The sequence below is a fragment of the Petromyzon marinus genome, chromosome 24 (genome assembly GCF_048934315.1).
Source record: "Petromyzon marinus isolate PM22_M1 ecotype Great Lakes invasive population chromosome 24, UKy_Petmar_22M1.pri1.0, whole genome shotgun sequence".
NCBI classification, from domain to species: domain Eukaryota; kingdom Metazoa; phylum Chordata; class Hyperoartia; order Petromyzontiformes; family Petromyzontidae; genus Petromyzon; species Petromyzon marinus.
The window spans coordinates 2,135,515-2,156,523 of NC_133690.1; the positions used below are offsets into that span (position 1 = coordinate 2,135,515).

General features: G+C 43.5%; 1 protein-coding gene and 1 long non-coding RNA gene across 2 annotated transcripts in view; one reads left to right on the plus strand and one right to left on the minus strand.

Annotated features, from left to right (window-relative positions):
* Positions 1-21,009, minus strand: part of LOC116945477 (sodium-coupled monocarboxylate transporter 1-like) — a 56,825-nt gene that overhangs the window by 26,345 nt on the left and 9,471 nt on the right. Inside the window, exons 6-10 of the mRNA XM_032959801.2 lie at positions 19,016-19,156; positions 12,291-12,420; positions 8,822-8,910; positions 7,706-7,818; positions 2,304-2,371 (exon numbers count right to left, since the gene is read on the minus strand). Coding sequence (XP_032815692.2) covers positions 2,304-2,371; positions 7,706-7,818; positions 8,822-8,910; positions 12,291-12,420; positions 19,016-19,156 — 541 coding nt within the window. The remainder of the gene's footprint in view (positions 1-2,303; positions 2,372-7,705; positions 7,819-8,821; positions 8,911-12,290; positions 12,421-19,015; positions 19,157-21,009) is intronic.
* On the plus strand, positions 8,821-11,212 carry LOC142928862 (uncharacterized). Its single transcript, XR_012945174.1, has 3 exons — positions 8,821-8,994; positions 10,315-10,456; positions 10,643-11,212. It is a non-coding gene; the product is annotated as an uncharacterized LOC142928862 (long non-coding RNA).

Here is a 21,009-nt window from a genome sequence, read left to right on the forward strand (position 1 = left end):
ATGTGCATGCATAAAGTGTATGCATATTGTACGTTTTTTTTCTTTGGTTCTTTCGGTAAAGTCACGTAGAATGAGAATAAAATAATAAATTGATAAAATAAAATAACACAATAATATTCTCACGACGTTTCGGCCACAACACAAGCGGCCTTCATCAGGTGAAGGGGGCGAGACTGTCTGGTAGGACAGCGCTGGAGTGAGAGAGCCACGTTCAGATCACGGCTTTTAAGCTGTGTGAGAGGAACAAAGAGCCTTGACAAAGGAATTAGCATAAAATTTAGCATTGAAATGGCTGAATGATTAGCTTGTGACTGGTCACAGAAATAGCTATGTTAAAAGTTAAAGCATACACATCCGCAGAGGCACCCATTGTTAAAAGGAATTAGCATAGAATTTAGCATTGAAATAGCTAGTTAGGGCATACACATCCGCAGAGGCACCCCTTGACAATGGGATTAGCATAGAATTTAGCATTGAAATGGCTGAGTGATTCGCTTGTAACTGCTACAGAAATAGCTACGTTGAAGTCAGAGCATACACATTCACCGAGGCACTTAGTACAAATCAAACAGGAGAATTTAGCATTGAAATAACTAGGCGAATTTAGCATTGAAATAACTGAGTGATTTGCTAGTAACTGGTCACAGAAATGACTACACATCTGAGCTATTCACAGTACTATATAGTGAACCAATAAAAACTAAAATATAAATTACCTTCATGTTATCAATAAACTCTATATTCTCCAATCAGCTAAGCTACCAACCATAAGTCGTTATATATCACAATGCTATATGGCGAAAAAATGGGTGGATTCTTACCCTCAAATTTCCGTACCACGGATAGCTACGGGCCCCGTTCAGACGGACGAGTTCGTCCATGGTCGGAACAGAGGAGGGGGAGAGAGACAGCTGCGAGGCCCTAGTATACTCCATGTTGTAAACCATACCATTAACCGTGGTGTGAGAGGTATTAAGAGGCAATGCTGGCGAAAGAGCTGCGGTCTGAAGGTCATCGTAAAATTACAATTAATTAAGAACAGAAATGATTTAACACATCTTTCCAGTGGTTACTAAGCCTGAATCCATCTTCTCGGTTGAAATTGTCTCTGTGCTTGTATATGTGAATGGCCTCATGAACGAATCTCTCATGGTAGCCGGTTGGTTTGCAAAGAACCTCCGTCTTGGAGAAGTCAATGTCATGTGAGCCCACTGAATTGTAACAGTGATCTGCCACGGCAGAGGAGTTCGTCTTACCGTGTTTCAAGTCTGCTTTATGTTCGCGGATGTGGTCCGAGATATGTCTTTTGGTTTCTCCAATGCCTCTGCGGATGTGTATGCTTTAACTTTTAACATAGCTATTTCTGTGACCAGTCACAAGCTAATCATTCAGCCATTTCAATGCTAAATTTTATGCTAATTCCTTTGTCAAGGCTCTTTGTTCCTCTCACACAGCTTAAAAGCCGTGATCTGAACGTGGCTGTCTCACTCCAGCGCTGTCCTACCAGACAGTCTCGCCCCCTTCACCTGATGAAGGCCGCTTGTGTTGTGGCCGAAACGTCGTCAGAATATTATTGTGTTATTTTATTTTATCAATTTATTATTTTATTCTCATTCTACGTGACTTTACCGAAAGAACCAAAGAAGATGAATCATTGCAGTCACGAAAGCTTTAAATCGAAATATATTGTACGTTGATTACAATATGAATAACCCAACCGGCAAAGGATACCTAATGTAATGTATATGCATTCATTAATCCCCCCCCCCCCCTTTCGCACGTGAATGGCTCACAAGTGACGTCATCACATCTATCCCTCTATTTAAGGAACCAACCAGGAGGATTTCTACACAAATCTGGCTGTCGCCTGATGAAGCTAGTTGTAATGAATGGCGAAACGTCGTACTCAGATTGTAAATGTTGTGGATTTGCTCTCCAGTGTGCTGTACTAGTAACGAATTGGCATGCTCTGTTTACGTGACAAATCTTACTTATTGGCTCTTTCGGGTGGTGGCGGGTTTAACGACACATTTATATTTATGCGATATAACCCAAAAAAAACTCTATTATGGTTCACTTGAATGCATTACAAAGTACGAATAGAAACATGTAGATTCTTACCGACAATTGTATGCATTCATCACGAGCTTAAGAATCAATATTAACCAAATGATTGATGTTTTGTTACACCACTACTACCGTCATAGACACCTCTAAAACTGTACACTTTGATACTTTAACTTCACAAACTTTATTAACTATATTCAAAGAGTGTGCTCTATGAAAAGTGAAAGCAGGAATACCTGCAAAATGCTTCCCATTCCTGAAGCAGCCACTGCCATGGCTATGCAAATCACACCATAGCTGACACCTGTCGTCGATACACATAACATCAGCATTAGTTTTGATTTGTATTCTTGCACCAATAACAATATAATTAAAGAAAAAAATACTTTAACCATTCTCAAATTCATACATATGCATACACTCAGCCAAAATATGCATTGTAAGCAGTCACTGACCATGGCAGGTGTGAACAAGAAGTTAATACGAGAAAAGTAATGGTTAATACTGCTTTCGAAAAGGTCACAGATGATTAAGGATGAAGATTCTAGATTTGAAGCTTTCGTGACTGCAAGGTTCCATACTCTTTGGTTCTATTCGGTAATGTCACGTAGGTAAAAAATAAAATAACAAAAAATCACGACGTTTTGGCCACAACACAAGTGGCCTTCATCAGGTGAAGGGACTGGACTGTCCAGAGGACAGCGTTGGAGTGAAGACAGCAAGCCCAGGTCGCGTCCTTTAAGCTGCGTGGGAGGAAACAAAAACGCCTTGACAAAGGAATTAGCATAAAATGATGTACTGGACCGGCACGATGGGGGGGGGGGGGGAGTTTACATAATCTTGGTGTGAAGGGAAATAAGCTGCTGTGAAAGTTTGGAATACCACTTCTTGAATAAATATACTGTACCATTGAAAATTAGTTTAATGTTTGGTTTGATTTAGAACAGCTTTCCAATTATTGCTTAATTTGAAACCATCCTCTCGGTTGAAATTGTGTCTGTGTTTGTAAATCTGAATTGCTTCGTGGACAAATCTCTGATAAAAACCCGTGGGTTTACAGAGAACCTTGGTATCGGAGAAAACTATATCGTGATCACCCACAGCGTTGCAAACAGTGATCAGCTACGGCAGAAGAATTCATTCTGCCGTGTTTCAAATCTGATTTGTGCTCACGAATTCGGTCAGAGACATGTCGTTTCGTCTCCCCGATATAGCAGTCACCACAGGTGCAGCTCAGTTTGTAAACCCCGGGGTACTGTAAGTCAGGAACGACATCCTTCACGGATGGGGTCAGGTCACGGATTTTGTGTACTGTATTGAACCGGACCGGGACCTTGTGTTTGTTTAGAATTTTGGAGATCTTTTTAGTAACGCCTGCTATATATGGTAGTGTTATGGTTTTGACCGGAGTATCAAGTGGTTGTTTCTGTATGGAGGGAGAAACAGCTTGGCGGATGGTACGGTCAGAGTATCCGTTTCTCTTGAGGGCCAGGTGTACATGTTTTAATTCACTGGTCAGGTGGTGTTGGTCCGAAATGCAATGTGCCCTGTGGTATAACGTTTTGATGAGATAATTATTTTGAGCTGAGTGGTGGTGGGATTCAGGTTTCAAGTAGGAATCTGTGTGGGTGGGTTTCCTGTAGACAGAATGCCCCAGTGAGCCATCAGGTCTCCTCTCAAACAGAACATCCAAGAATGGTAGCTTGCCATCTTTCTCCACTTCCATGGTGAATTTGATGGCGGGATGTCTAGAATTGATGTGGTGTAGGAAAAGGTTCAAAGCTGGGAGGCCATGTGGCCAAATTACGAAAGTGTCATCCACATATCTCTTCCACAGGGAAGATCTGAGGGTGGAAGTCTGGATGGCGTCTGATTCAAATTTCTCCGTGAAAACATTGGCTATCACTGGTGATAAGGGAGAACCCATGGGGGTACCCTCATTTTGTTTGTAGAAGGTGCCATTCCAAGTAAAGTAAGTATTGGTGAGGCAGTGTCTAATCAGCGCAGGTGTATCGGGGTCTAGTCCATGTTGTACCTTCTGCTGCAAGACCCCCTAGATTCTATGATCTCCCCAAGATTCATAAAGAAGGTACTCCACTACGTCCCATCGTATCCACGATCAACTCCCCTACCTATAAGCTAGCACGTTTTCTGTCAGATACCTTGCTACCTTTCACTGGCAAGACCTCCTCAGCAGTAATTAACTCAGCTCATTTGGTCTCTATGGTCAAAGACGTTTTACTGTCCCCTGACGATATCCTTGTCATCTTCGATGTGGTCTCCCTGTTCACCAAGGTCCCGGTACCTGACACCATTGAAATCATTGAAAATTTGGTATAACATGGACTAGACCCCGATACACCTGTGCTGATTAGACACTGCCTCACCAATACTTACTTTACTTGGAATGACACCTTCTACAAACAAAATGAGGGTACCCCCATGGGTTCTCCATTATCACCAGTGATAGCCAATGTTTTCATGGAGAAATTTGAATCAGACGCCATCCAGACTTCCACCCTCAGACCTTCTCTGTGGAAGAGATATGTGGATGACACTTTCATCATTTGGCCACATGGCCTCCCAGCTTTGAACCTTTTCCTACACCACATCAATTCTAGACATCCCGCCATCAAATTCACCATGGAAGTGGAGAAAGATGGCAAGCTACCATTCTTGGATGTTCTGTTTGAGAGGAGACCTGATGGCTCACTGGGGCATTCTGTCTACAGGAAACCCACCCACACAGATTCCTACTTGAAACCTGAATCCCACCACCACCCAGCTCAAAATAATTATCTCATCAAAACGTTATACCACAGGGCACATTGCATTTCGGACCAACACCACCTGACCAGTGAATTAAAACATGTACACCTGGCCCTCAAGAGAAACGGATACTCTGACCATACCATCCGCCAACCTGTTTCTCCCTCCATACAGAAACAACCACTTGATACTCCGGTAAAAACCATAACACTACCATATATAGCAGGCGTTACTAAAAAGATCTCCAAAATTCTAAACAAACACAAGATCCCGGTCCGGTTCAATACAGTACACAAAATCCGTGACCTGACCCCATCCGTGAAGGATGTCGTTCCTGACTTACAGTACCCCGGGGTTTACAAACTGAGCTGCACCTGTGGTGACTGCTATATCGGGGAGACGAAACTACATGTCTCTGACCGAATTCGCGAGCACAAATCAGAATTGAAACACAGCAGAACGAATTCTTCTGCCGTAGCTGATCACTGTTACAATGCTGTGGGTGATCACAATATAGTTTTCTCCGATACCAAGGTTCTCTGCAAACCCACGGTTTTTATCAGAGATTTGTCCACGAGGCAATTCAGATTTACAAACACAGACACAATTTCAACCGAGATGATGGTTTCAAATTAAGCAATCATTGGAAAGATGTTCTAAATCAAACCAAACATTCAACTAATTTTGAATGGTGCAGTATATTTATTCAAGTAGTGGTATTCCAAACTTTCACAGCAGCTTATTTCCCTTCACACAACATTATGTAAACTCCCCCCCCCCCACCGTGCCGGTCCAGTACATCATTTTATGCTAATTCCTTTGTCAAGGCGTTTTTTGTTTCCTCCCACACAGCTTAAAGGACGCGACCTGGGCTTGCTCTCTTCACTCCAACGCTGTCCTCTGGACAGTCCAGTCCCTTCACCTGATGAAGGCCACTTGTGTTGTGGCCGAAACGTCGTGATTTTTTGTTATTTTATTTTTTACCTACGTGACTTTACCGAATATAACCAAATAGTAAGGATGAAGATATTGAAAGTTTGTGTGTGAAGTACAGTGGGATATGCCAGTGAAACATGGACACTGCGTTTTAAATGTGGTGTTAGAGGATAATGGAAACAGTCAGCTTATGTGACAACAAGATGAATGAAGATGTGCTGAGAATGGCTACAAGCAGAAATTACTGGGAAGTCTGATGAGAGGAAAGATCACTTATGTGGCACCTATACTAAGTCGGCTACTGCTGGAGATATCACGAATATGATTTTGAAAAGAGAAATGGGAGTGAAGAGGGGAAGAATACGGATCAACTGGTGGGACAATGTTATTAGTCAGATGTGACTTTCCATGAAAGGTGCTGCAAATCGCAAATGTTGGAAAGTATTTGTCATGGGCTTACCCTCAGTTGTGAGGTAGACACTAGATAGATATATACTTGAACAAAGAAATGTATCCATGCTGAACTCATCATTCTGAATAATGGTTTTGTTCATAAATTATGCATGGAACATTCTAAATTAATTCCCGGATTCTGCAAGGCATTTCAGACAGCATGAGCTTACCTACATCTGCATGATTCAAAAGTCTGTAAATGTGTGACATTTTTTACTCCCATTTATAAATGCTATATGTATCCTTCAACTTGTTTTTCACTGCTCTTATTTTCTTTGGTTTAATTATTATTACACAACCTAATTAATACATCTTGTTTTGGCAACTTAAAAAAAGACAAATTGTTCTTGGACGTGGGTTTTAATATATCTAATCCTCCATACACACGCACCTTTAAATGCGAGCTGTATTCACCCTGTTATGGGTCTGGGCTGTCCACAAACACTTGTATCCCAGGCTGTAGCTCCAACTCCTGGGCTGGAGTCAGCCCAGGCAGCCAAAATTCTAAGTCAACCAACCCCAATAAAACCCATAATATACCTAAACATTACATCAATGATGTCAAATCTTTGTATTCTTTCAAGAAGAAGATTTGCAGCCATTTCTTGGAAGGTATGAAGTAGAGATCGCAATCCAGGTATCTAGGTGAAAATGTATAGCTCCAGTATGCCTCAAATACACGGTTTTCGTGGTTAAATTAACTCCTTAATTTTGCACAACTTATATAAATGTTTCCAAAAACCCATTGTGTATGACTTGCTGATTTTAAAACAAAACATGTTTAATTAGAACATCTACATAAAAAGAATTCTACCAAAAAAGTGATATTTGCTTTGAAGCATCTTCAAAGGAATGGCTACCAACTAAAGTCATCAATGATGTCTCATCTTGGTAAATTCCAGGTTTAATTTTATCCAAACTGATGGTATGGACCTGCCTTTTTTGGGGCTTTACGTGGTCGGGCATGGCATAGAAGGGTCTGAAATTGGATGCATGAAGATGCAGCGTTCGTGAATGCAGAGGCAATAGGAAACGTAGTTATTAATGCTTGTATTTGCCCCATGCAGTTGTTCTGAACACAAGCAATCCATCTGAAATATGCCACAGTACCCTCAAAATCCCAGCAAAAAGAGACAGGAAATAATTATTATACACACGACTGTACAATTGGGTTACATTATTCATAGTTGTAACAAATTGCCCCCCAACAGAGCAACAAACAAGTGGTGGAAAGGGGCAGGTGGGAGTAGGTGTAAGTGCATTTATTCATTCCTGTCATGTTTAGGGGGTAATACTGAAATCACATTAAACCTATTAAACATTACTATGAGAGCTGTTTAACATAGCTCATTTTCAATATTTGTAATAACCAGAACGGAGGTAACTAACTGAACACATATAGCATTGTACAACATTAAAGAAAGAACAATATTATTTTTCAAGATGCATGTTACAATTAATAATTAGTGTTGTTACTCACTGAGGCCCTTAGAGACCAAGGACAGTCGCTTCTCGGGCAGATTCATGAAGCGAGGCTTGATGAGATCTTCCAAAGTAACAGCTGCCAGTGCGTTTATGCTGGAGGACACTGTACTACACATCACAAATCATAATCTATATCAAAATATGGCACGGTAAATTATACAAGTAGTTTTGAATCACAACTTCATATTTGATAATAAAAAAAATTTAAAGAGGAAATATTATCTCACTCAAATGAGCATGAGGCAGTATCCATCTGCTATATACAATCCTGAGCCAATTTTATATATTTTATTTTAAATAGTGATCCGCTTATTGGGAGCCGTGTTAACCGATATGCTGCTTCGATAGAAAATAGTGCTATGAACCGGCGAACTGAACTCAGTCTCCAGTCATTTCTGGATGTCGAGACCAAGCAAGGGACGAGTTTTGTCGATTGGCCACCGTCGTTTCAAGCCATGTGTCTTGCCCAAGCCCATGTACTTTGTATTAACAATCAATATGTCTCAAATGTGCATTTGTTCCATGTTCTAAGTCAAGGTCCATGTTTTCGATCCGAGTCTCATGGTCTGTAGTATGGATTGAAAACATGATTTTTGAGGCATATTTTCCTGCTGTTTTTCATTCTCAGATTCAGCTAACTTGCTGTACATGATGGATGATAGGATTAATTTTCTGCATGACTTCGCTTGTCCGAGTAACGGCTGTGGATAAGAAGAGTCTCTCTGGGGCGGGCATTTTATGTAAAAAAAAGTAATATGACACCATTTAAAGTGGACCTTTCTTATAATAATGAAAATACATTATCCCGAGCAGAGTAGGAGTTTACCTAGATAGATTCTGGACGTAGATAGCAGGAGTTGTATATACTATGTTTGCGTATAAGAGGAGCTCCACTGCATTGGAGTTTATGGTCAATTGAATTTAACGTAATTATGCAATTGCATACATGTCCCAAGACTCATGTTTACAGTGTTCCTGTGAAAACAAAACTTAACTCTTGTTCCTGTGTGTGTTTGTATATATGTTGAACTTCTTTCACACTGTACATGGCCAAACGTGCTAATCGGAGGTGCGAATGACGTTGCCTTGCTGAGCGTGAGAAGCTGCCTACCTCAGTGTACCACTGAAAGCACTGGAGACAAAGAGGCCCGGGACTCCTGGGAAGTCACTCAAGATGTCCATCACCAAGAAAGGCATCAGCTACAACCAAAAACCAGGAGGACAACACAGGATTATGGCATTTGTGCACGTTTAAATCATCATCAAGATTGAAACAGTACAATGGTTAGTTACACTGTGATATTGTAATATGTTTTGGCATAGAATGCAGTTAATTTCATATACCCAAATCACCGCAATGTGGCCAATCTCATCAAATATGTGAAGTTCAGCAGGGTTCATATTGGATGGTGCTTGGTTGGATAGGTGACCGCCATGCACACACAACAAAATCAACGAGCAATGTCTCCTTCACATGCTCGTCTCCAGATAACAGTATAGGTACACAAAAAACTAACCGCTTTGTCAGTCAGTTTCTAGCGTTCTGATCGAATGCAGGCCATGCGCCGCCCAGCGCGCCTGGGGAGGTTTGCGGCAAGGGTAGATGGTGCGCGGAGTTAAGTTTGATCAAATAGCCCTCACCCCCAGTCGTGGTGTAGGGAGACCCCAATCCAGGGATCGGCAACCCGCGGCTCCGGAGGCGAATTTGGCTCTTTAAGGACTGCTTTGTGATGTTATTTACTAAGGACCACCGTCTCATATTCACATGTATTGCATCTCTTGAAATGTAGAGGGGTTTTTTTGACCGAATTCGAAAATATATTGCTCTTATTGTTATTTTGGTTACCGACCCCTGCCCCAATCAAACAGTGTGATTATAAAAGAGCTATACATGTGTGCTGTGATACAGACTCAACTACCTGAGTTTAGGTAGTTGGGTCTGCTCAGGGCTAACACGAGTGACGATTATCTAAACCAGTCCTAGGCCTCCCCTAAGACGACACAGCCTCAAATGAGTACCTCGTACGATGTATACACATCGCAGCTTGGAAGACATTGGCGGGCGGGCGGGCGGGCGCGCAACTGGCCACCCTCCCCTTCGTGTGCAGTGCCGGCCTTCAAAAGTGTTCTCTAAACTGCACTTGGCCCAACAATGTGTTAAGGCTATTTGAGGATATTTATTTTTAAAGCTTTATTAGATAACTAAACGTCATGACAACTGTTGATTCCACTGTGAAACATTTTTTTTGTTCCTCGGTAGTAAGTGTTATTTCCTAATTGTGTATGCCTCAAAAGTACAGAAATCACTATTATTCCCCACAAACTTTGCTTTTATGACCAGGACAATGATATTTTGAAATATACCTATTTTCCAGAACATTCCAGATAGATTCAGTGCTGAGTAAACTTGGAGTAACTTCTAGAACATTCTAGAACTTTCCTGTAATATAAATAGTCGTATAAATACAGGGGCCTTAAGCCCACTAGTTCAGTTTAGTTCCAGCTGCCTATGTGGATACATATCTTATTTTTTCTGAGATGACCTCAAGAGGCTGCAAGCATCCGACAGACACATTTGGCTTTGTCTGCCCCCAATTTATCAAGACAAGAGCGAAAAAGTACCATGTGGAAGCATCTGCTAAGATGTGTGAGGCCTGCAAGGAATATTTGGGCATGCATGTCAGGGATCAAGAAAAACCCTGGACACTTCATTTCACCTGCAAGCAATGCAAAACAACTCTAGAAGGTAAGATGGACAATTGTTGCTCAGAAATTTATGTTAGATAATTTGTTACAATTTTTTAAATTATTAAAGTTTTTAATTATAAAATGTTTTACAATTTTTAAGTTATTAAAAAATATATCATTTATTAAAAATGTTAGGAGAATCTCTCACACATTAGTCATGTGTGAAATAAATGTATTTTTGTAGGATGGTACAGAGGGGAAAATAGAGCCATGAAGTTCGCTATCCCAAGAATTTGGTGGGAACCCACTGACCACTCAAGCAACTGCTACTTCTGCATGGTGGACCCTTCCAAACGTCGGACTGGCAAGAATGCACCTGCTATCAAGTATCCAGACCTTCCTTCATCCATCGCCCCGGGTGCCACATTGCCATGAGTTCCCCGTACCCACTCCTCCGGAGAGAGAGCAGATGTCTTTAGAAGAGAGCATCAAGTCAGAGAGTGAGGAAGACGTAGATCCAGATGACAATTTCAGAGGTGGAGCTGAGGAGGGAAACTCATACTACCCCAACAAAAAAGACCTCAACGACTTGATCAGAGATCTTGGCCTCACCAAGTCCAATGCCGAGCTGATGACATCTAGGCTCAAGCAGTGGAACTTGTTGAATGAAAGTGTGCAAGTCGCAGATCAGAGGAATCGTCACCAACCTTTTTGCAGCTTCTTCACCCGTCAAAATGGGCTCTGCTTCTGCCACAATGTGACCAGTTTGTTCGAGGCAATCGGAATCGCCTGGAACCAGACTGAGTGGCGCCTTTTCATTGACAGCTCATCCAGGAGCCTCAAAGCCGTGCTGCTCCATAATGGTAACAAGTGCCCATCTCTTTGCCTGGCTCACTCAAAGACGATTACAACAGCCTCAAGACCTTGCTGGACGCCTTGAAGTAAGATAAGTACGGCTGGGAGGTCATCGGAGACTTCAAAATGGTGGAATTCCTGATGGGTCTCCAAGGCTGTTTTACCATGTTTCCCTGCTATCTTTGCGTTTGGGAGAGCGGGGACACCAAGGTGCACTACCACAGACGGGACTGGCGACAGCGGACCGAGTTCTCTGTGGGGAGGAACAACGTCAAGTGGGAGCCTAAGCTGTCTGAGGCAAAGGTCAAAGCTGGTGTCTTCGTCGGACCACAGATAAAGAAGATCCTGGAGTGCAATGAATTCCCCAAGAAGCTCACAAGTATGGAGAAAGCGGCTCGTAACAGCTTTGTCGCAGTGGTTCGTGGCTTCCTGGGCAATCACAAGGTCGAAAACTATGTGGAGCTGGTTGAGACCGGTGAAGAACTACAGCACGATGGGCTGTAGGATGCCCCTCAAAGTCAATATCCTTGATACTCATCTTGATAAATTCTAGGAGAACATGGGAGCTTACTCGGAGGAGCAAAACGAGTGCTTCTACCAGGATATACTGGACTTTGAACGCCGCTACCAAGGACAGTATAACGATAACATGATGGGAGACTACATTTGGGGGCTGATTTATGAAAGTGATTTACAGTATAATCGTAAATCTCGAAAAACTACTCACTTCTAACTCTTTTGTGGTAATTTTTGTATTACTTAGTATAAATAAATGTTAATTTTGATTCATATGTTGTTTTTTTCTGACTTTTTATATGAACAAAAAGACAACAATTCGCCCGTTTTCTCATTAAAAATATATAAATTTTAAAACATAACTGTCCTGGTCACAAAAGCAAAATTTGTGGGGAATAATAGTCATTTTCTATACTTTTTAGGCATAAGCAATTCGGAAATAACACTATCCAGGAACAAAAATTGTGTTACATTGTGTCATGATGGTGAAATCAATGATTGTCTTATAGTTGATCCCTCACCTGGTCACTGGCAGAGACGAGCCCAGCAGTGAGTGGGTCACAGTCGGCGTATTGCGCGTACATAACCAGTCCGCAGAGGACGGAGCAAGCCAGGATTATCCACAAACCCAGCAGATTCAGGTACAGAGCTCTGGAGAAGGTTAAATGGTAGAAGGCAGGCAACAGAGAGTCACGTTTTTCAAAGCACAGAGCTCTATTCTCAATTCATGTAAAAAAAAATGTTCGGGAACAGGGTAGTTCAAAGATACAGTCCAGCTCGGTTCGATGTTGAAGTCAGCAGATGATAATAAAAAAAAAATTAAACTTGTTCAAGACCGCCAAATTTGTATTTAAGTGAGGGCGATTACTGAGATGTTTTTGTAAAAAAAACAGTATTATGAATCTCTACACTAAGGTATAAGTATGGAAGCCAATTATAACAGAAAGTTGCATTCACCATAAAAAAACTGTATTTGGTTTGATGCACACAACTTTAAATGCACAAACACAAAACCTACAATCATCATGTTATTCTAGGCTAATCAACCAACCCCCAAGACTAACACAGCATGAGGAGGACTTTATCATGAGTCTGTTGATGAAGGGCTGTAAATCTATAGGATATAAACAAAGATTCCTGTATAGCCTTAACAAGCTGTTAGTGCAAGTGCTGTTAGCAAGCAGGTATGAAGGACTATACAGCACACGAGGGGGTTAGTGGCCCGCACCACTCATAACCCGCCTTTGTCTCCCTAGTGGCGATGTATACTCATGTGGTACTTATTTGAGGCCGAGTCGACTTAGGGGAAACCTTGGACCGATTCAGAACTCGGGTCACTGGGTTTGTAGTGCAGACCGCTAACTGCTCCATCATCGCTCCCACATTTTTACAAGCATATACTGTACTTTATATATACACACATAGACTTCCACATATAATTTATACATCCACATACGCCAACATATACATTGTAGGCATGGTGTTTGTCTTGGTGACGCTGGTGGCCCCAGTGCTGCACCAACATTTCCACCGTAACACATTCCTGCTGATGGAGCTGGTACGAACGTTGGGTTGCTCGGTCAATGGCCAGGGTCAACGGCGGCGTGGCGTATTCCGCAAATATGCCCGACTGTGAGGGCGGGCACAAGCCGGCGTGAGTAGGTTAAACGTTGAGTTTTATAAGGGCACCACGGGGTGACCAGCCCCTCCCCACCCAGCCCCACCCCTCCAACCCCCCACCCAGTCCCACCCTTCCCTCCCTCCCCACCCAGCCCCTCCCTCCCCACCCAGCCCCTCCCCACCCTCCCCTCTCCACCCAGCCCCACCCCTCACATTTTTGGATGCACGACGGACGGACAGAATAATCCCCTGTGGGCTGGTGTAACCAGGAGGTTCCTACCAGTATAACTCTATCATGAATCACCAAAAAGCTGTGGTTCTCAACCGGGGGTACGTGGACCCCTGGGGGTATGTGGCAATGTCCCAAAGGGTACGAGAAGTGATGTATACATGTGTGATATTATGTCATACATAAGAGTCATTGGTGAACAATCATGTATGAATCTGTCAATATAAAGTAACTACAATAATATTTTAATCCATATGGTAACAGAGAACGATGTAAAAAATTACTTTCTAAACTCATGGATCGTAAACCATGTGGTTTCTAAAAGTACAAAGCGTGCATTTCATTATTTTTTATTCGCTTGCAGTTACACAGCTAGTTAGGATACCTCACAAATGGTCGATTGGTTAAAATATTGATATTCATTATTCATAAATTTATTTGTTAGAACCATATTGGGTCAGGCAAGGGGGATACTCGGTTGAAACAAATTTGAACAAGATGTACAGTAACCAAGTACAGTAACCAAAAAAGTTTGAGAACCATTGAATCTAGAGGATGGTCCCAAACACTCCCCAAATGGTCCCCACCCATCAACCGAGGATCTCAAAGAAATACTGTTCAAAATATATATGAAGTGGCTATTGTATGTGTAGTGTAATAGCGCCGGCTGATGGTCAGCGGCGGCAACTGTAGAGGACAGACAGTACACACGCCGGTGAGGGAGTGCAAGGGTGTGTTGACAGAGCGGAGGAACTAGAGCAAGGGTCATGGAGGACCCCATCTGGAGGCCTCTGGAACCCGCTAGTGGGTACGAGAAGGGAGGACGCGGTCAGGGCTGAGCCAGGCTGTGCTGGCAGCATAAAAGGAGCCGAGAGCAGGAGCTTGAGGGTGCCGGTTCTGGGAGGGGACTCGTTTCGTCATTGCTGTCATCGCCATCGTTGCTGCTGTCTCCACTAGATATTGCGCAACAAGATGGTAATTAGCTATCTCAGTCAGCGCCATCAGCGATAGACGGCTAGTGTTGTGTACAGGCTAGGCTGAGCTACTGTGGAGAGTGTGTGGACGAGACCGTGAATGGTGTTTAATAAAGAAGGTGTCTCTACAACTGGTGTCAGAAGTGGGATGGAAAATTCGACAGGCGTTAGGGTATGAGGTGCCATGTTGAAGCTATCCAAGAAGCGGAACCCACCCATAGTGTCATTGGAGGACGAGGATGGCGAGACGGTCATCCTTCCGACAGCCCTAGGACCCGGGACCCTGGTTACAAATCCCGTTGGCGCAGGAGCGGCGGCTGCGGATCAGCGGGAGAGGGGCAACAATCCTCCGGAGTCACGAGCTGAGGAAGGGTGGCGCGAGGTGGTTGGCCGCCTTGACCTGCTCCTCATGACCGTCGGCCAGCTGGTCACGCAACTCTCCACGTCCATGCCTGCCATTCAGGGGATTAAGAGTGCGCTGCGGGGCTCGCTGGAGCTGCCGTCTGCAGCTGCCATTTCTGCGGCGGAGACGATGTGGTTGCTGGCCGCCATTTCGCCCGCGGATGGCACGGCATGGCTGGTGGATGCCATTTGGCGTGGGCTGCGGGGCTCGCTGGAGCTGCCACCGGCAGCAGCGATTCATGCGGCGGAGACCACGCGGTTGCCGACCGCCATTTCGCCCATGGAGGGCATGGAGTGCCCACCGGGTGCCATTGGGAGTGGACCGCAGGTCTCATTGGACCTGCCACTTGCAGCAGCGATTCCCGCGGCGGAGACCACGGGCACCATTTTGTCCGCGGAGGGCACGGCGTGGCCGGCGGTCACCATTTGGAGTGGGACGTGGGACGACGCTAAGGGGGTGCCGCATCTGGCAGCGCTACAAGAAGCCGCATGCCCGCCGACGATGGCTGCCTACTGTTCGGGAGTTCGTAGCAGTGGGAGGCGATTGGACAGCGTTCCATCATCGCTTTGAGGCAGCTTGGTTGTCCGTCGGGTGGACAGAAGAGGAGGCCCTGCGAGCCCTACCGACTGCGCTCGACAACGATGCGTTGGCGGTGTTCTGGGCCATCCTGGAAGGAGATGGACCAACTATCCCAACGGGCATACACCCAAATGGCAGCAGTCTTCGACCCGCCGTACAACGCCTGGAGGAGATTTTTGCAACAGAAGCGCCATCGACGCCCTCCACCTCGCCGTCATCTGCTCCCCAAGCCCCACAGGATCCGAGACCATTATGCCAGAGAATATTCTGAGGTTGCCATGTGCGAGGGATCTGAGGCTGGAGCATGGTCAGGTGCTACAGATGAATCCAGGGAGGGGCCGTGCCCTTTAGGCCGTTTTTTGTTGTTCCTCGGAGCCCCCAAGAAGTGCAAGATCCTGCTCAAGGCGGGGGACCGGCGTCAAGGACCCAGTTCACTTGAGCAACGTTCCAGTAAAGCAGACTCTCCTTTGTACTGTGTAATTGTGGAAAAATGGCTTGTTAAGGGTAATGGGTGCTGAGAAGGGGTCGTATGGTGCTGTGTGTTTTGTGTTGATAGTTGTGGTCGTTGTTATTAGTTGTTTTTTTTTGCCGCATCGCGCATGTTCGGGTGGATCGGCTGTTGGGCTTGTCGGTTTGTGGGGGGCACCACGGTTGTGCTGTGTGCCTGCGCGCCCCGAGTTGCCCAGGTTGAGCAAGTGTTGTGTTGACGGTTCGCGAGATGTATCGCGACTATGTTTTTGGATGGTTTTTGTTTTTTTGGGAGTTTTTTTTTTATGTTCCTCAGTTGTGGGAGTTGCTCTGCCTGTCCACCCAGTTGCATTGCTGTGTATCAGCCAGGGTGGCTGGTTTTTTAAACAAGTGTGGGGGTGATGTAGTGTAAAAGCACTGGCTGGTTTGACAGCAGCGGCAACTGTGGTGGACAGACAGTACACACGCCGGTGAGGGTGTGCATGGGTATGTTGGATTGTATAGTCAGGGTAACCATTAGCCTTAAGAGTTACTCCGACTATATAATCCGCAAAGCTATCACTCAAACCATGAAGAAGGACCCTCTTGAGGAGCCTTTCAAAACCATCACTTTACCCTACATTGCGGGGATCACAAAAAAGATCTCCAAAATCTTGAATTAAACACAAGATCCAGGTCCGTTTCAACACATTACATAAAATCCGTGATCTGGTTCCATCTGTAAAAGATGTGATTCCGGACATACAATACCCTGGTGTCTACAAACTAAGTTGCCTCTGTGGTAGTAGTTACATTGGAGAAACCAAACGCCATGTCTCGGACCGCATTCGTGAATGCAAAACAGACCTTAAACACCGTAGGACCAACACCTCGGCCGTGGCAGATCATTGTTATAATTCAGTAGGCTCACATGACATTGACTTTTCCAAGACAGAGGTTCTTTGTAAGCCATTTGGCTACCATGAGAGATTCGTTGATGAGGCTATCCACATATACAAGCACAGAGACAATTTCAACCGAGAAGATGGATTCTGGCTTAGCATCATTGGAAAGATTTGATAAACCATTTCAGGTCTTAATTGATTGTTCACGCTTACATTGGCTTTCAGACAGCATACATTATTTTTTCATCTCCCCCCTCCTCTTTTCAGAACATAGATGGACTAGTCCTTCTAAATAAACTGCCAAATCGCTGCGCGTGGCGCTGACGTTTTTATAAATAAATACACCGTTTAAAAATAAATAAATTTATGCAAACCGACACACCTGATGACGACCGTTTGTGTTATGGTCGAAACGTCGTGAGAATTTTTATTGTTTTATATATATTTTATTATTTTATTGTTTCCCTTCAACGTGACTTTACCGAAAGAGCTAAGAATATCTTAACTGGTTATTTATGTTTCCATCCTACCTGCCATTGTCAGCAGTTATTTCCGACTCTCTGAGTTACATTACCAATTTACATTACCAAGTTAAATGTCCTTATATTAACGGGCTAAATGTCTCACTAATAAAGCCAATGTTGCCCCTTTCCCTCGATGTGGCGGTGGCTCTCGTTTTTTAGCAGACTATAACTGGCTGTGATGTTGTTGTGTGTGTCTCTCTCTCTCTGTGTATGTGTGTCGGTTTGTGTGTGTGTCTCTTTAGATTTCTCTCTCTGTCTCTCTCTCTGTGCGTGCGTGTGCCTCTCGGTGTGTGTCTCTCTCCTTCCCTCGATGTGATGTTGTCATCCGTTTGTTTCCCTCGTTTCCTAACGAGCTGGATGTCTCAGTAGCACAGCCACTATTGTGTTGGTTCGTTAACATTGACATGCTAATCTCTCACAATACAATGGCACCTCCTCAGCTCTCGCAGCTCTTGCATCAACCACAACCCCCCCTTCCCCCCGATCTCGGTTCCCATCTTTGGATTTCCCACTCACTTAGGCACAATCTCTAGCCCCCACCCTCTTGCCCGATGCGGCAACTCACCCTCCCCCCCTCTCGGCTCTATATATAAGGACTTGTTTCAGTAGCCTGTTTCTCTCTCCCACCTGAAGACGATTGCTTGTGTGGCAATCGAAACTTCGTGATCTATTATTTTTTGGACCTACGTGACTTTACCGAAAGAACCAAAGAGTATGATTTTTCTAATTTCCAGGTAGTCCAATTTCTTGCGTTTTGATACCAATATCGTTGCTGTGATGGGTTTTCTGGTTGCTGAGTCTCTCTTGGTACACAGTTGTGTTTATATAATGCCGACCAGCGACGTGCGGTGAGGTCAATGGCTGGGGAGGCACTGGCTAGTGTCAGAGCCAGATTCAAACACTGAGGGGGGCGTGGCCTCACGGAGGGGGCGTGGCTTCACCGAGAGGGCGTGGCCTCACGGAGGGAGGCGTGCTAGACACGTCTCCCTCAGTGAGGCAGATGTGATAGCTGCCTCCCCTGGTGCTTTTTCATTGCAGTTTCATGACGAAACCAGCGAGTCTAAATATCTTTATACAAATACGTGAAATAAGTTACCTGGAGTATGGAAGGCGAGGACATGAAATTAATGAGTCTACAAACATTACATTGGTGACATACTGAGATAGTAACAGGCACGCGCTTATTGGCCGGGCTCCATCCAGTTATTGAGGGGTTGTGCAATCAGAGGGGAGGCTGAGCTCGTCGCTGCCTTATCTCTCGTCTCTTCCTGTATTTGCAGCGGAGCTCCGCAAATTTGGCGGTTTTGACTATAAAAATGATTGGAATCGTACAGAAATGACATTTATAAAACAGATCAGTGGAACATTTGTAATATTTATTTTATTTCATTATTCTTTTTTTTATTTTTCGTAACAGCTATTTTCATTGGAGTATGACAGGTGAGGCTCTGCCTCCCCTGCCTCCCCTGACCGCACGTCCCTGATGCCGACCAAATATATTAGTATCTTCCTGCATAAGAAATTCAAAACATGTAAGATGTGAAAAACCCACTTCAAACACTTACAGCTTGGCCTGTCGCTGCGTCTTGCAAGCCAAGTATCGTTGAACTTGAGATTGGTTGACTCCATAGATGGTCGTCCACACAAATGTACCGCCCACCAAGACAGACCAAAACGTGTGTCGAAACCTTGGGTCGGGATGGAAGCTGAGACAGGAGAATTGTGTTGTAATAACTTGACAATCACATTGCGCCGAATTAAAAATGGCATTAAATGACATGAGCAGAACGACAGAGAAGTGGCCTCTTCATGTGTTGTGAAGAAGGGCCATTGCCCCATTCATTCCCTTTCATATGCCTTCCTTTAAAGGCCGTGTTATTGACGAATGTGTTGATATTTGTGTGTGCGTGTGCACCACTGCTAATGCAGTATCACCAAATAATGTGTCATTTTGGGCAGAAGTTCAACGTTGAAAAGTTGAATATTGAGGTATATATTTAAAATAGCAGAACGGTAAATATCTGTAATCCCTTCTTACCAGAATATGAAGCTAAGATCTACTAAGCCTTACAAGCGTGAAGCTGAATGTAATAATGAGAAGCCTATACTCTAGTACGGAACAGGTGGGTACATTCCATTGAGAAATAAACTCCATAATATAGGTTTTTTTGGGTTAGATTGTGTAAATATAAATGTATCGTTAAACCCACCACCATAGCCAATTTGTAAGGTTTGTCACGTAAACAGAACATGCCAATTCGTCAATAGTACAGCGCACCTGTGTGTTGGAGAGAAAATCCACAACATTTACAACCAGTAATTACAACTGCCATCATCAGGCAGACAGCCAGATTTGTGGCGAATCACAATTGTTTCGTTCTTTAAATAGAGTGATAGATGTGATGACGTCACTTGTGACCTCTTCACTTGGGAAGTGGGGGGGTGTTAATGAATGAATATAAATTACAATCGGTATCCATTGCTGGTTGGGTTATTCATATGGTGAGCATCGTACATTATGCATGAACATTATGCATGCACATTGTTCTTTTACCTCCTGTTGTTTGCGTGTTATTGTTTGCGTACAGGTAATTCCCATTGGCGTATGGTGACCTGTATAGACATGCATTTAAACAATTTATTATTTGATTATTTGCTTCCAAGCAACACTAAGCCTGTAGCTATCAGAATTGTTAAAATTAAATGTGTTTCTCTAAATTTCGATAGATTATCTAATTAGACTTAGCCAGTAGTAACTAGTTTCGCACATAACTTCAACATTATTAAAATCAATTGAGTGTCTTTGTTGGCACGCGTGTTCTGCCATTGATGACAGTTGTATTTGGGAGTATTTAATATTTATTTGGTGTTCCTTTATTATTGTGCTCATCATTCGTCCTGTTTGCCCAACATAGCATTTGCTACATGTGCAATTAATCCGGTACACACCTTCTGTTGATAGCTTCGGTTATGCATCTTTAGTACCAGATATTAGTTTCTATATTTTATGTACCATGCCAAATCTTACTCGAACGTTTTATTTTTCCACAAATCTGGCTAGTTTATCAGTTAATCTCGCAATATATAGTATTTTAATAGTTTTAATTACTTGGTCAATTTCAACTATCGTGTTATTTGATTTGGTTTTGGCATTCAGTACCCTGTTGATTTGTGCACCATCATAACCATTCAATTGAGAATAGGGTTTCCCCTTTTTTTCTGGCAACAAAACAGGTGCCCTCTGGTCTAGCACCGTTTTGAGACTAGGCTTAAAAGAAAGCTGTCTCTGGTGTGGACCAATCAGTTTCAAAGGCAATGCATATATTGTCAGAGTATGTTTTTGTTTGCATTCTGACCACAAGTATTGTTGTTATATGCAGACATGATTGCTTGTGAAAGGTTTCAGTTTGGTGTATTAACATCTTAACACCTAAATTTTGATTTAAAGCTTTCGTGACTGCAGTAATTCATATTCTTAGTTTTTTCGGTAAAGTCACGTTGAAGAGAAACAACAAAATAACAAAATATATATAAAACAATAAAAAAATTTCTCACGACG